The sequence below is a fragment of the Morone saxatilis genome, unplaced genomic scaffold (genome assembly GCF_004916995.1).
Source record: "Morone saxatilis isolate NCDOM2014 unplaced genomic scaffold, NCSU_SB_2.0 Contig11, whole genome shotgun sequence".
Taxonomy (NCBI): Eukaryota; Metazoa; Chordata; class Actinopteri; family Moronidae; genus Morone; species Morone saxatilis.
The window spans coordinates 28,847,012-28,863,012 of record NW_023339663.1 but is presented as its reverse complement, the minus strand read 5'-3'; the positions used below and the strand labels follow the sequence as shown (position 1 = coordinate 28,863,012).

General features: G+C 41.1%; 1 protein-coding gene across 1 annotated transcript in view; it reads left to right on the top strand.

Annotated features, from left to right (window-relative positions):
* Positions 1-4,137, top strand: part of lrrk1 (leucine-rich repeat kinase 1) — a gene marked incomplete in the record, with an annotated part of 75,673 nt that extends 71,536 nt beyond the window's left edge. The window contains 2 exon segments of the mRNA XM_035651947.1: positions 25-126; positions 1,391-4,137. Coding sequence (XP_035507840.1) covers positions 25-126; positions 1,391-1,568 — 280 coding nt within the window.
* Between the last annotated feature and the right edge of the window lie 11,864 nt (positions 4,138-16,001).

The following is a 16,001-nucleotide window of genomic DNA, read 5'->3' as shown; positions in this document are numbered from 1 at the left end:
GTGTGTGTTGCCGTTGTTTGCCAGGCGTGGAGGAGATGTGATGGTCATCGAAGTGCAGTCACATGCCGATCAGCTGAGGGGGCGTGTCATCGCTGTCCTCAGTCCACCTGGATGTTCCTCTTTGGGGTGAGTTCTCTTTTCCACTGGGTTGTTTTAGTTCCTCTTTTATTTGCTTCTTTTATTTGCTGTGTTTAACTTTCAGTAGGCTTTATCCTATTTTTGTATTATAATTGGTCTAGGAATCCATTCTTTTTAACATAAAAGGGTCTTAGTGAGTTCTAAGTTGGGTTTCGTTGTACCTGCATGGAGCCAATTTTCAGCTTTGCTTGAAACCATTCACCAGTTGTGGGAGAGGAAGAGCCAACAAACTATATATTCATTTACTGATGCAGCCTCAATAAAGCTTAGCAAGATCCTTCATCATGTACTTATGGTGCTCTGCTGAGTCTGTAATTATTTCTGTAAAGGAGCCAGCAGCTGGTCCTCTGCAGAAAGGACTTCTGTGTGAGCTTCCACCAAGGGGCCTGGCCTTTTAGCAACAGGCAATAAAAGGGCCACCCAAAACAGGGTCTTTAATAAGCAGTTATTACACAGTGCACCTGTAACACGGGCGACACGTTAGGAGGTCACGGCTCAGGTCAAGGGAGGGGTCGCCAGGCCTGTAGGGCTTCATTTAAATCACATAGCTTCTGTTGTGTTCTTCTTTAGGATCAGGGGCTGCCTGTCTACTGATTGGACAGTTTTCACAGCATTACATTGTATTAAACCCTTAGCTATTACCTATAGCTATTATTTCAAGCGTCTGTTAGCTCGTGTGTCGGCTTGATGGCGACTTCACAGAGCGCAGCCTCACCTGTTCTCCTAATGGCGAAGCTGTGTATCACAGAACACGAGCCAGCATCGGGGGAGGATAATGATACGCCTTGGAAAGATGAAACAACAATGGAAGAAGATAATTCCAGGTTGTTCTGCATGATACATGGCTACCTGAGCCCAGGATACAGGGTCACCAGAAGCCCTCCTTCCTCCCAAAATGCTTTGTGCCACAGCCTTCATAAATTAAAAAAAGTAGACACTTTGTTCCATTTTTTCTAAACATTGTTCTTTGATCCATTTGACCTTTTTTCCCAGGAGAAAGTGCCTTTTAGAGCAGAGAAGTGCAGGATTTTTTTTTTTTTTACAAGCACGTAGACAAACAGTAACGTCTAACAGTACATTCAGTATCCTCAGTGGCTTTCCAGGGACTGCTTCCTAGAACAGCCCACTAGCTTCTAGGAAGAGCTAATTACAGTGCACGGAGATGTGCTCCTTCCCCTCTTTTTCCCCCCTTCGCGGATCGATCTCTTTCTTGCGTCCCTCACTCCCTCCCCTCTTCTCTCTTTTCTCTCAGGATCCTGGAGGAGGCCGTGCTAGTGGCAAAGGACACAGTTGTATGTGGCTTTCATAAGGAAAACATGGAGTGGTGCCTGTGTGTCTGGAGGGGCTGGGGCTGCCACGAGCTGGAAGTCTTCTACCAGTCCTACGAGGAGCTGGGCCGCTTGGAGACCAGCATGAGGAAAAGAAGGTAGCTGTTGTGCTGCGACGGCGAGGGCGCAGAATCACAGCTCTGTACGGAGGGCGAGCTGAGGGGGAATACGCGCCGACAGACCGCCAGTGTTCAGAGCAGTGGGGGCTGCCGAACGCTGTCATCAGGGCAACATGGGAAGGGGGGAGGTGTGCCGCAAGGGCCGAGCCTCAAGCTGTGAACATGTCCCCTCACTACATGCTTTAGTACCAGTAATAAGTTAAGACCTGAGAAATCTGTAATCCCACAAAGCTGAGTCACAGATCCCAGTTGCCAGAACAAAACTTGGAGGCGATACTAACTGTCTTCTGCACAGAGGCTTTAATGTTGGTTGCATTTTAATATTTAGCACTATATGCTGTTTGGCCCCTGGCAGCAGTCAGTTTGGTATCACTGGGATTCAGTTCAAGATGTGGCGGACTGTTTGTGTCTCACTCCAGCTGCTGCAATCCATTGTTTACCCATTGTCTATTTCAGTTTTCCTCCATTTAACTATTCCAGTCTGCCACTTTGTGCCCTCTGGAGGTGACAGGGACATTCTTAAGGGACAACTATTGACTGTTTTTAAATGAATTGAAGTTGGAGTTAAGCTGGTGCTGCTGGGAAACAGCTGTGTTTTAGGAACAAACAGCAGGTTGTGGATGGTGGTGACACTGACACTCACACACTCAGAACACTGTGTTCTTCTTTTTTTCCTGTATATTTTAGCCCTAAACTGTGTCATATGAATCTGCATGCCAGCCACAGCCCCCACTGTTACCAGAGTGGCCTGCAAGCAACAAACTAACATCTGTGTTCTGTGCAACATTATGTAACAGGCCAGTGGTTCTCAGATTTTGCCATCAAAATCTAGTGCTTTTGGCAGGTTCTTTCAGATAAAAGAGCACTTTTTAAAAATGAAGCTCCATTCTGGCTTCGTACCCCACACTGTGTTCCTTGCTCGACTGTAGCATCTGTACCTCAAAGGCGGAGAAAATCATCTGAAAAGATGAAACATGTTCTTGCCGTTTTCAGGCTTTCAGATTTTCCCAACATGCACAAAGGATTCACATGAAATGATGCGGTATATACTGGACACGATGCGGAAGACGGAAGCTGGTGCATGTTTACATTTTACACATTGTAGAAGAAGTAATTGATCAAGGAGTGTTTGCTGCTCTGAATGGGTCAATACGCACAACACACTTTTTGCTCTGTGCTCCAATAACAGATGAGCAAGCCTCTGTCAGAACATCGGTCCACTTTCTCCTGTCCTGTACATAAATATGCTATGTGCTAGGCTAATCTATGTTGGAAAGAAGATGGTTACAAATAAATGTGACATATAGTCACATCTGGAGTTAATTAATGTTAGCAAAACTCTAGATAACTAGCCAGCTAATCTACATTAATTGTTAGCTAGTTAGTTACAGTTAGCAAAACTCTAGATGGTTAGCTAATCAATAATCATTAGCTGGCTACTTACAGCTTATCGCTGATGTTAGCAAAACTTTAACTAATTAGCTAGCTAAATATTGATGTAGTAGCTAGTTAGCTACTGTTTTGCTAACATTAGAGTTATAAGATATATACTTCTTTTTTTTAACCATGTTCAAAATGTGGTTGTCTTTTCAACATAGATGAGCCTAGCACGTAGCAGATCTCAGTACAGGAAAGGAAAACGTTGTCTCAAATAGAACCCTGGGACCTGTATTATAAAAATACCCACCACAGTTTTCACAAAGTTCAAATAATTGATTTCAGCTCCCATGAGGCTTTCACAGTATGTCAGTATCTTATCAGGGGTATGTTGTAAAAACCAAGAAAATAATATTTTATCCTCGGTTAGAATGACATGGCGCTGTTGAAAGAAACCCTGTCTTGCGTTACAGATGCCAGTGGAACGGAGGCGATGCACAAAAGGGGTCAGACTTTGCTCCTGTTTTCATTCTCCCTGGCCTATTCACACAGGAGTAGTGTTACCAGAGGACCTAAGGAGATAGAACAGATAGACACAGACACTATCTGTGTACTGACCAAAACAACAGGATTATGTCCCAAAGAAGACCAAAGCAGATAGATTGTGTCCATTCTGTTTCTTACCAAATCACATCAGTAATTTCTTCTGCAGCACCCATGACCCTACTGCAAGAAAGGGGGGAAAAAAAGGCAGGAAAAATCTGAAAATGAACCTTAATGAATGAGATGCTGAATCAGGCGGGGCTAATGCTAATATTATCAGATTGGGTCAGTTTGGTGAAGTATTGAAAGTCATTTCAAGAAGCATTTTTACGTAACAGAGACAGATTCATGCAGGATTAAAAGCAGGGCACAAAGGCTGAGAATCCCAGTAGGAGACCGCATGGTTTTACATATTTAAATCATTTTATTTTTCCACTTGAATAGTTTTGTTAACTTAAGTTGGCAGATTTGCATCTCAACAGTGGCCAGTAAAGATCTGTATATATTCCAGAACAGCCTTATAGTAAGGCAGAACTTATTTATTTATCAGAATGTATAATGAAAGGGTATTGTAATAGAAGTTGTTGTGTATATGATCACTGTATAATATGGTACTTAATAAAGTTCTTAGTAAAGATTGTCTGCCATAATTATTGACACGGATGGAAACTTCAGTTCTGTGCTCACTAATACGTCCTCCTGCGTCCGTGCACTGCACACTTTGATTGAGAGAGAGAGAGAGACACCTCGTCGGATGAAGTGATGATGACAGCTGGGAGGAGGAAGCTAATAACAAGGCTGATGCTTGATATGAGGAACATGAGAGGCTGCTTCCTGCTAAGAAACTTGGCAAAGCTTTTGGAAAAATCCCTCCCTGCACGTTTACATGCAACACAATTTGGCTCAGCAGTAATTTGATCTGTGAAGCGACGGCAGACCTGGTTTAATTTATCAGGTGAAGATATTCAAGTGGTATGATTTAGTATTTCACTTTCTGAAGTTGAGGAACACAAAGAGACAGTTAAAATCTATTTCAAAATCTTGTCATCTCTAATTAGACCCTCCCTGCTGGCAAAAAGTCATCCAAACTAAACAATAAAACATGTTTGGCATTGCCTTCCACAATGAACCATTCGAGTTTTTAAACTGTAACTCTAGCTCCACGGACTAGTTTTCAACCACATCTCGTGGTCACAGAGATAACTCACATCAGAGCTAAGTATGAAACTTGATTAATGCGGTGAGAGGTGTTTTTTATTTTTTTTTTATTTTTTTTTTTTTATAATTAAACTATTGTGTCCAAGGTGAGGAATGAACTTTAATGACAAATTAACTTAACTTATTTTTTCACATGGAGTTCAACTTTGACTTGCGAAGTCCCAGCATCAACCAATAGACCTTTTCCACAGCAGCCATTTTGACCTGTTATAGTAGGGTGAACACAGGTGTTACCAATGATACTAATTAAGATTTTGTTCAGATTCAGGTCAGACAGAGTCAGGATGTTGCTTCTGTGCATGCTGGCCCACTGGAAAGGCTCTGATACTAGGGACATCACAGTACCAGATATTTAGTCGTCAATATCAATACCAATGAAATTTTACAATTCTCAATACCAAGGTGAATATGTTCTGTTTAATATTGAGTATCTGCTGATGATCAATTATTTGTACTTTCCTTATTAATGCAGATTTAACATGTTGATCTTCCTATGGCATTTGATGGCCAACTAGAATATTTGTGGGCGTATGAGCTGCCCCGTAGGTCCACAAGAATTGCATCCCTGGTACCTTCAATACCTCCGGTACTGTAGAAAAACAACTACCATCAACTCAACTGACGAAGTATGGGTTCTTATGACATCCCTGTCTGCTACACTCAATGGAATAGAACCTCCATTATATCATTGGTAGCACCTGTGTTAGGTCAAAATAGCTGCTGTGAAAAAGGTCTATAGCGAAGAAGGGCATTTACCTCTGTGGGCGATGGTCACTCCCCTGCATGGAAGTATTTGTGCCCGTGCCATAGGGCTGGAATGGCGAGCCTGTTCTGATTTGTTGTCCCTCTCGGTACAACAGCATGATTTGTCGGTGCCTTCTAAAGCCTTACTGACAAAAATGATTAATTATCTGATCTGCCATTGCTATGGTTTAGTTTCAGCACAAAAAACACTTCCTCCCTAACATGCCTTGTGGTGATATAACATTACGCTATCTCTGCCTTTGCTTCTGACAGACAGCAGTCATAATTTGCACTGCCACTAGAGGGCTTTGTATGACATAAACAATATGATGTAAACAGACATACGAACAAAGCTTAACCCTAACATTGATGACATCATTCGAGGTTAAATGTTTCTAAGGCTAAGCTTAAGTGTGTGTATTTGCATGACAGCAAGTACCACTAGCCGTGGATGTATTTTGATGTACGTTTTGAAGTATCACATCAGAGAAGGTTGGTGGAAGCGGCAAAATTTTGAACAAAAATTGCATAAAAGTTTTTACACTCGGTTGAGGTGGTTTTTGTCTTTTGGGAACAAGAGTTCATGCACTTAGAAGGAGATGCAAATGCAATGTTTTTCACTGTTTGAAGTTCGACTGGCGCTCTTTTAGTTATGTCATCTTGTTGCATCGTCTTCTTCTGGTTTTGGAACTGGAGAATTGGCACCACCTAACTCTTGTCTCATGAACCAACTCCTAATAATTGGGGAACAGGCAGTCCTTTGCATTGTCTTTTGCCGAACTACTAAAAATTAGCTGACATTTTTTTGACACATTTGGATAGAAACGCAGCTACTCTGGCAGCATTTTAGTAGGAGAGAAATCCAATTGGGCGCCTGGTTAGCTCAGTGGGTAGAGCTGGCGACCCATGTACTGAGGCTGAGTCCCTTGCTGCAGCGGCCCAGGGTTCATAGGTTTCAAATCCAAACTGTGGCCCTTTCCCTGTATGCCAACCCACTCTCCCTCTCCCCCTTTCCGTCTGTTTCAGCTGTCACTATCATAAAAGCCCCAAAAAATAGGAGAGAAATCCAGTTGCTAATCAGTTTTCTGCCTGTACTGGATTTCTCAATAATCTGGTTTCATTTATCCATGTAAACACAACCATTCTGAGCCAATAAAATTTTTAGGAAACATCTCATAATAAAAATTGATCTCTGAGCTGTAACTCTGTGATATGTTATACCTCGAATGATCCAGAATCCTGAAAAGACAAGAAGCTACAGAGATTTTCTTGGAAGTATCTGCGAGCCCTCCTGTAAAGATGACCGGGACTTGCCAGGAGTTTACTCAGCAGCCAACATGGTGGCACTGCAAATATCATGAATGATGCTCTTGTCATTTAAAAAGACTTGGCCTTCTGTTGCACTGATATGAATAAATCATGCTCAGTCCTCGGGTGCTCTGGTTTAACCTCTCCTCAGGCCAGAATACCCACAGCAGTCCTGGCCTCGCAGCCACTCGCCTTCTCACACTGAAGCAGCTCAGCTCAGGGTATTCTTATCACTGCAGGCCTAATGTAGACTGGATTTACTCATTTCTGTGGTGTGTTACTGAGCAAAAAGCCATTTTAGGCTTGTCACATGGATTAATTCATAGTCATACTTGTGGTTTTTCTTAAGACCATCAGACTGAAGAGGGCAGTAGAGAGACTAATCTGCTCTCTGACAAGCTGCATTGATGCATTGCTCTCTTCATCTGTTTAAGTTTCCCACCAAACAATGGCACTCCAACCAAAATGCAACGGTATACTTTTGGTATTGCACTTCCATTAATTCAGCACTCATAAGAGACAAATTAAAAAATGGTTGGTCAAAATCAAAATAGTAGAGGATGAAATTTCCTGAATTTTAGTCCCTAGTATGGGTCAAGATCAAAAGTGCTGGATCCTACATTTCCCATAATCTAACCAATAGCGTATTTTCATTAGTAAACCCACCCAGCCACACCACATCTTTCAAATTCTACACCTCCAGTTTGTAAATCTGTCTGTCTCTTATAGATTTGTAGTCTTCAAAGGGTCAGTGAACTGAAGAGTCCCTTTAATGGTGTTTAAACAGATTAGTTTCTGTTTTATCGATTACTTGAATTTGTAAAGGGCATCAGTTGCCTTGATTTTTTTTTTTTATTAAAGGGACAGTTCACCCCCAAGTCAAAAATACATATATTTCCCCTCGCCTGTAGTGCTATTTATCCATCTAGATTGTTCTGGTGTGAGTTGCAAAGTTTAGGAGATAACGACCATGTCTCCCTTCTCTCCAATATAATGGAACCAGATGGTCCACTAAAATAAATACATTTGAAAACCTCAACAATGATGTCTCTTTCCAGAAATCATGACCCAGGTCCTCAAGATAATCCACAGACCATGTTGCGAGCAGTTTCATGTAGGAACTTTTTTATTTCTCACGTAGCACCACTGAGATAGCTAACGTTCAGCTACGGTTGGCGGGTGTAGTTCCGAGTTTCTACATAAACTGCTTACAACAAAGTCTGTGGGTTATCTTGAGGAACTGGATGTTTTTTTGGCGCTTTGAGCACATATGGTTCCGTTATATTGGAGAGAAGGAAGACATCTCTATGCCCAATATCTCCAAAATTCTGCAATGTAGATGAATAGATAGCACTACAGGTAAGAAAAATATGCATTTTTTATATTGGGGGGAACTGTCCCTTCTTTCATGTTTTTAGTGTGCAAAATGAATCTGCAATCAGAGTTTCAGTATGACTAAAAGGGATCAGAGGAGGAGGAGGATGGGAGACGGGGTGGGGGAAACTGGTTGGTTGGGTTATGAAATAAACAACACCCCCTCAGAGCAGGACAAAGCCTCCGTTGTTTACCACACTTGCTTCCAGTTCAATGTCTCAAGGAGATTTGGCTCGCTCAAAAGAAAAGCTCCTGCACAACACTGATCACTTCCAAACCTCGATGGGTGTGTGTGAGAGTGTGTGTGACTGCTTTTCATCATGATGATGACAAACTCTGAAGGAGAACAGAATATAGTTTAACTCCAGTTTATATGTTCCTTCTTATCAAGTCGTTGTGTCTGTATCTGATTCTGTAAAGTCCTGTATAATTGAAAAAAGTGCCAAAATCTGGCAGCACAATGAAAAGCAAGTGTCATTTGCTGCCAGTGAACTTCCTTTCTTTTTTGTTTACAATATGCACTCCTTTCTTTTTCTTTTTCAACTGGAAACAGGTTAAAATATTCTCACTGCCCTCACACATTTTAGAAATTTTCACATTCAAGGAAGTTTTCAGGTTTAGTTACAAACAGAACTGACTTGATAAGATGGAGTTTGTTTTGTTTTTTTACAGTGTATGTGACGGTTTGTAGCTCACATGGACGTGTTTTGTTAAACAGTGTAAGTATTGAGTCATATCTTGAAACCAGCGTGTGCTCCTGTTTCTACTTGAGTTAAAGTAACAATGTAAAACATACAGATGGGTGATGGAGTTTAAAGGAAAAACAGACACAACCCTCTATTCTCCCATCGGCATCACTGATTCGCATCATTTTCATTCTCATCAAGCCGTCCAGTGACCCCCCGTGTCCTGTATGAAAGCATCTGCATTTGTCATGTTTCTCCACTCATTCATTCAGGTTTTTCCTTTCACATGTCACCCATCTGGATGCCATGCTGAGCACTTCTCTGCTCATGAAAAGAGCTGTGTAATGTGTATAATGACCTCTGCCTTGAGGGTATTTTATCATGGACATGGTTGGCACCAATGGGTGCATTAGGTCATCTAGTTTCATTTGATACCAGTATATTCTCTAGCTTTAAAATGTAAAACTGCTGTACAGCCTGTGAAAGTGCGAGTGGAAGGTGTAAGGATAATAGGGTGGTACTTGGGGCGGACTTTCATTGATGTTTTCCAGATGAAGGTCTGGTACTGAAACATTGCATCTTTGACTCCTGCAACTGACTCCATATCGGTGTTGTCATGGAAACGTATACATTACAGAGTCAGTGGCAGTGGTGGAGACCAAGTTTGAGTGTTGTCATCATACAGCGGTAAAAGTAGTTTAAAGCTGCAGTTGGTAACTTTTATAAAAAACTTTTTGCATATTGCTGAAACTTTCATATATCCTGACAGTAGAACATGAGACAGATTATTCACCGGGCCTAAAAATACTGTCCAAGGAAACAATTATGTTGTTAATTATCATATATACTCTATCCAAGGCAGAAGCCCACTGAGTTTACATTCTACAATTTAAAAAAGTACTCTTTGCAAATATTTTTTTAGGCTGATTCCAGTGGGTTTTGAATCCAATACTTTACTGAATAAATAAAATGGCAAATTCTTTGGCCAGACTCCTTGGTCTCAGTGACCCCGGCAATGGTGCTGGTTTAATCTATAAAAATACATCTTATTTTATGAGTTCATCATATGTTTTATGTAAAATTGTAACTAGTAAAGTACAGCTGAGGAATAAATGTAATGGTGTAAAAAGAACAAATGTCCCTGTAATATTTGTCCAGTAGTAGTACGAGTGCCTCAAAACTGTACTTGAGTAGAGCACTGTTTGTTGCTCGTATGTGGCTTTGTCCTCCAGGTGCTGTCAGTATGAATCGTTCCCCTCCCGCTGGTTTGTCAGATCAGATCGTCTGAAGTGAAATCAGGCTGTCTCTCAGACCGCTTTGTGCCAGTCCCATGTGGCTCCCAAATGACAGGAGCACACCACTACTGAGGGGCTGAAAGCAGGATTGGGCGATATTTATAGGCAACATAGGTGATCAGCGCTACCCTCCTGTACTGTAGGGAGTATGTGGAGGACATGTTTCAACAGATTGGTTGAAGATGAAGGTAACGTCCTTAGTACCCGGCAGGAAGACCCAAAATTGTTTTCCAGCTCAGTTTGCCCCCAGGGAACAGCAGCATTACACCTAATGCAAACATTGTGTGGCTGGACAGGCCAGCACAGGAAAACTGGACTGCTCCTTCTCCTTGTGGCTCCAGCAGCAGTTTGTTAGCCCAAGGAACAGCCCAGTACCATATTAATATGCATTTTAACTGAAGACTATAACAAGCCTGTGTCACAGATGTGGAGTGTTGGGCTGATTATGAATTCAATTCACACAGGCCATCTCAGAGAGTCTTTCTTTGATTTCTGTAGCGTTAGCTTCATGCTGAGCACTGTAGTACCTTTGTCAGCTGCTTTGCTACCGGCTGACTAGTAACATCCAATCATTTTCATACAGGTGTGCAGTGTTGCCATTATAACCTGGCACTTAATACTCTGTTGTTATGTTAATCCCAACACTGTTTGTTGCTGCAGCTCCCTCCACCACCATGTTCATTCAAGATCTAATTTTCATGCTAATGTTTGAAGGTAAGCTATGTCATTTCTGCCACTAGGGGTCTCTCACATCAAAACGATTATAAAAGACAATGTTTGATAACATCTTGAGGTAGCATGGGATCATGGGAATTGTTGTTTTCATCACCACCACCACCACCACTACCACCACCAGGAATTGCAGTCAGCTTCTAAAAACACTAATTTAAGCACTCTTTCTCCCACACTGTTGGGCAGACAAAGGACGTCCCAGAGAGGCTGCGAGCTGAGCTGCTGCTAAGCTGGTTTGCTCAGCTTGTTTCTCTGAAAACTGATCCAGACGTCTGATGACTAAAATCATTCATCCGTTTCAAATCTAGAGTTAAACAGCACAGAGATCTAAACAGTAGATGGTAAAAATGTGGTTGAAAGGGCCAGTGTGTAGGATTTAGTGGCATTGAAAGCGCTTTGAGTGGTCGGAAGACTAGAAAGGCGCATATACAAGTACAGGTCCATCTTACCATTTACGCATTTACATCTAGTGGTGAAGTTGCAGATTGCATTTAACTGAACACCACTCGTATCTGTATTTGAGGACCAGGGAATGAGAATCGCCTGTGTGTAGTAGAAAAACATGGAAGGCCAGTGTTTGGTTTTGTCCATCCTGGGCTACTGTAGAAACATGGCAGTTCAAGAAGAAGATTTACTTTATTAATCCCCAACAGGGAAAGTATTATTACTTATTTTGCCACATAGCAACACTCCAAGAACAGTTACAGGTTAGGTACCTCAACAGTGCCCAAGAGGTGGAACTTGCATCTCTCCAGTCCACACTCCATACTTTAGTCCGTGCTGGACTCGAAATGGTGACCCTCCAGTTCTCAAGCCAAGTCCCTACAGACTGAGCTACTGCGCCCCACAACAACATATGATGTAAGCCTCCATGGAAGGCGACCCACGGTATCCATCTCTTTCTAAGGTAGCAAAAACACAGTGATTCTTATATTCAGGTGATTATACACTAATGAAAACATACCTATGAATATTCCATTTCGGACAGTTGACAACAATCCTTATAAATGTTACACACTGGACCTTTAACAGGTGAATCTGAAAATATAAATCAGTTCCTGCAACAAAACCATCTATGGCCAGAGCAAGGTGAAGCAGAAGAGGCTAAATTAAACTAGCTTGAAGGCAAATTTGAAAAAAAATTTCATATAAAAACCCAAAAATGCAATGTTTTTTAAAACCGGAAAAACATACACACAGAATCCTCAGTTCTGGTGGATAAACACCCAAATACTTCCACATTGTTTCTTTTACACAACTGTCAGCTTGCTCTGATGGTTATTGAGATGGGACACAGCACATAATGAGGCTGCAGGGCTGTTAGAAAGCAGCAATCATTAAAAAGCAGATCACCTTCAGATAAAGCAGATCAAGCATACAGTTAATTTGAACAGAAGACATTGGGGTAAGTTGTGTTTTAAAGAAGCACTCTGAGTAAATCCTCTTGTCTGTTATCTTCCTCCCAGTGATGTGGGAGCGCAGCAGGGAGCTGTAATGGAGCCCTCTGTGGTCTCATGTGGCTACTATCAGTCTGATGGAAGATGCAGATATGGCAGAGTTTCTGCCTTCACCTCACAAACCCTGCTGTGTTCTCGTCATTCTCCGCTCTGCCCACTTAACAGTGTCACTGATAAAAGATAAAGCTCTTCTGATTGGAATCTGAAGGATTTAACCAGATTCCTCAGTTCTTCAGTGATGAAATGAACACAGAAAAGCTTCACGCTTCGGAACTGGATGCATGGCCATAGAAATGATTCTTTGATTCTGACAGGATTGCCTGCAGCAGATCACTACAGTTGGTCTGTAGCAGTCAGGTGTCAGTGATTAGTGGTTTGGTAATAGTTATAGAATTGATCATCACATTCAGGTCAAATTACTTTGAACTGCAGTTATTGAGAAGAAATTACATGGTGATTTTTGCTATTAGTAACATGATTAATTGGATTACAAAACAAATGTTATCTAATTTGAATGTTTTTGGATCACTTCAAAATCAAACATTGGAAATATTGCAAATATTGCAATATTGTTTTTTCTATTTAAACAACTAAAATCATTTTCAATCAAATTCATTTTGCATATTCAGTTAACAGTTGGTCACATCAAATGAAACAGAATGGGTCCTGTAACTACTTGTCCATTTTTCCCTGTTGAAACCATACTGTCAATGGTTGAAACTCGTTGTTGTTAGCATGGTTGTTAGACGTCCACTGGCATTCCCATGATGCCTTGGGTTGAGTCTGTCCACCAATCAGAGGCTGTGTAGTCCTTGGTGTGGCAGTTCTCAAACACATTGCACAATGGAATAACATGAGATTAACCCATTCCCCTCTCAATAAATAGAGCCAAGACGGTTAATGGAGCGTTGAGTATCATGGAAAAAAGGTTCATTGTTTTTTAAATGCCATATTGTGGACGTAATGAAAATGTAATCCAGTAATTCTTGACAATGTAACTGTAATCTGACACATATTTTTTTCTAATGTAATCTGATGACGTAATCCCGGTAACGTGATATTTACCATTTATTAAATAGCAAGTCAATTTTGTATAAACAACTTTTAATAAAATATCAGTAACATAATGTAGCTAATAGTATGGAAGGTCATAGAAGCTAGGGTTGTGACTGCCATGATGGATCCCATTAGATAAATCATTAAAAACTGGAAGCGCCTGGCTTCTGTTAATAATAATAATCTGAACTCAAAGGTCCACACACGAGCTGTTGGAGCTTTCAGTCTGTTTCATGCTGTACCTCAGTGAATTGAACTGGCTCATTCGCTGATGAAGATCATTAGAAAGAGAACGCAAGTGGATGTCTGAGTTGAGATTATTTTGTCACGTGAAATATTTGTAATGATATCAACTCTATTGGCACCAACAATAAAATCCTGCTTACAAATTAATTCATCACGGAGCCGTTAGAATAAGAGGTAGAATATACTGCTTTACTGTAGCCTTTTACTTCAATAAAATGTTGAACACCAAACATGTAGTGCGGTTTTCCTCACTGTGGTGCTGTGGGTGTTATTGCTGGTAAAGAATCTCCAGCACCGCAGCGAGCAGCCCTGCAGACTGCAGTAAACTGGGGCCCAGTATTGAAAGCCTCATGCTGTATGTAACTTTAGCATGTGTCATACAGGAGGTAAAATGTCATGGGGCCCCGCTGTCTCCATGTGTGTCTTAAAAAACTACGCCAAGGCATGTCTATAAAACAGCCCTGTGTGTGAGTGTGAGACACACACAGATGATAGACAGCTTCTCCCCAAAGTGACTTTGTTATTGGTTTGATGGATTCAAAATCATACGTTGTGCTTTGTTTGACTGGTTGCATGTTTACAACAGAGCTGATCAGCAGCTGTTTACAGGAATATCCTATAATATATAATATATTTTATTACAACAGTAGCATTAATTTGGAGTCTTGCTAGCTAATTTTAGCTTCTTTAACTCCTGAGCTAGCACCAGCTAGTTGCTAACTTTGTCTGTCAGACATTTAGTGCGAAATAGGTAGTGTTAGATAGATCAATAGTTTACAACCTGGGGTCAGGACGCCCACTAGGGGTTGCCAAAGCTTCATGGGGGTTTGCGAGGCCGCCTTGATTTGAAGAAGTGTGCTAAAAAAAACAGTTGGCTTGTATTTCAACACTTGGTTCACTTCTGTGAAGAAAATTTAATAAAAAGTTAATTGTCTAATGGAACACTGGCCAAGTGTCTGTGACAAGAAAACTGATTTTATCTATAAAAAAAAGCCTACTAAATTTCTTAAAAATTAGTTTAAAAAATTAATAATACAGACACAGAGTGAGTAGAAAAATAGAAACGGCTGTACATTGTAATTTAATGTCATTACAGACATCAGCCATTTGCTTCCTGCCAAACATTTGTAGAGTTGATCTTTGCATGTTCCCTCATTCTCAAATCGTAAAACATGAAGCCACTAACAACTGAAACTAACATGTCTTTTGTGAAGAAATGTGGCAATGCTAGAATAATAAATCAAACAAGGATCACTCTTACACACACACACAGAAACGCAACTGCACATAAAAGTCACATCACACAGATCATCTACTATGTTTATCAGTCTATGTTTATCAGTTATCAGAGTAACAGATAACTGTCCTTGTTAACTCTATGTATAAAAAGGCAAATAAATGACCAAATATATACTACACTATCTATACTCTATACGCTATAAAATTGCAGCAGTAATGACAATACTGCCTTTAATCTCAACACAATTATAACAAATGTGAGTATGTGCAGTCATATCCAGACAAAAGCTTAAGGGTCATCAGTCAAACATCAGCATCAAGTCCAGATCAGTTAAAACACTGGGTTGAGACTGTGCTCATCTCCCTGCCCCCGCCCTGTGTCTTTACAGCCCCGCAGAAGGCAGACAAAAAGCAGAGTATTGACTTATCCCAGCGTTTGCTTCAGAGGCCCCGTTTTATTGTCCCTGCAGGGACCTCCATCTAAAAGAGAGGGATCACACACACACAGATCACAGAACCACCAATGAGATTCAACCCAGCTGCTTCACAATTTCCTTCAGGGCCTACTTGCAGCTACCAAGTGAGGAGATTTATTGTTGTTGATATGATATTATTATTGATTTCATTAATTGCACAATTAATTACTGGGGAGTCTTCGCTGTTAGAGCCTGTTGTGAAATGATTCCTTCCATGGAATGGTTACGAATTCCAGCACAGGACAGTCTGGATTACTAAGAAGGCCCAGCACCCTCAGGGCCCTGCAGACAGTTTCACCATCGCAGCTTAAATGCAAATCTCTTTGTATCAGAATTCAGCACGTAGGCACAATTAAAAACTGAAATCATAAAAAGCCCCAAGGTGATTCCTGCATTTTACCTGTAGTTGCTGTAGTGAATCATCCTGGCAGCCGATAACAGAACTCAGTTAGCACCAACTGGGACTTCAACAATGACTCCTAGTTGAAAACGGGATAATATTCAGTCTGTCTCCCCCCCCCCCCCCTTTTTTTTTTCAACCAGTTAAAATGCAGTTAAGCACAAAACACTGATGATGATCTTTTGTTCGGTTGTAGGTTGACAGAAATGATACATCAGTTTACTAAATGATTGAAAAAGTGTCCCTTAAGGAAAGAGGTTGGGAA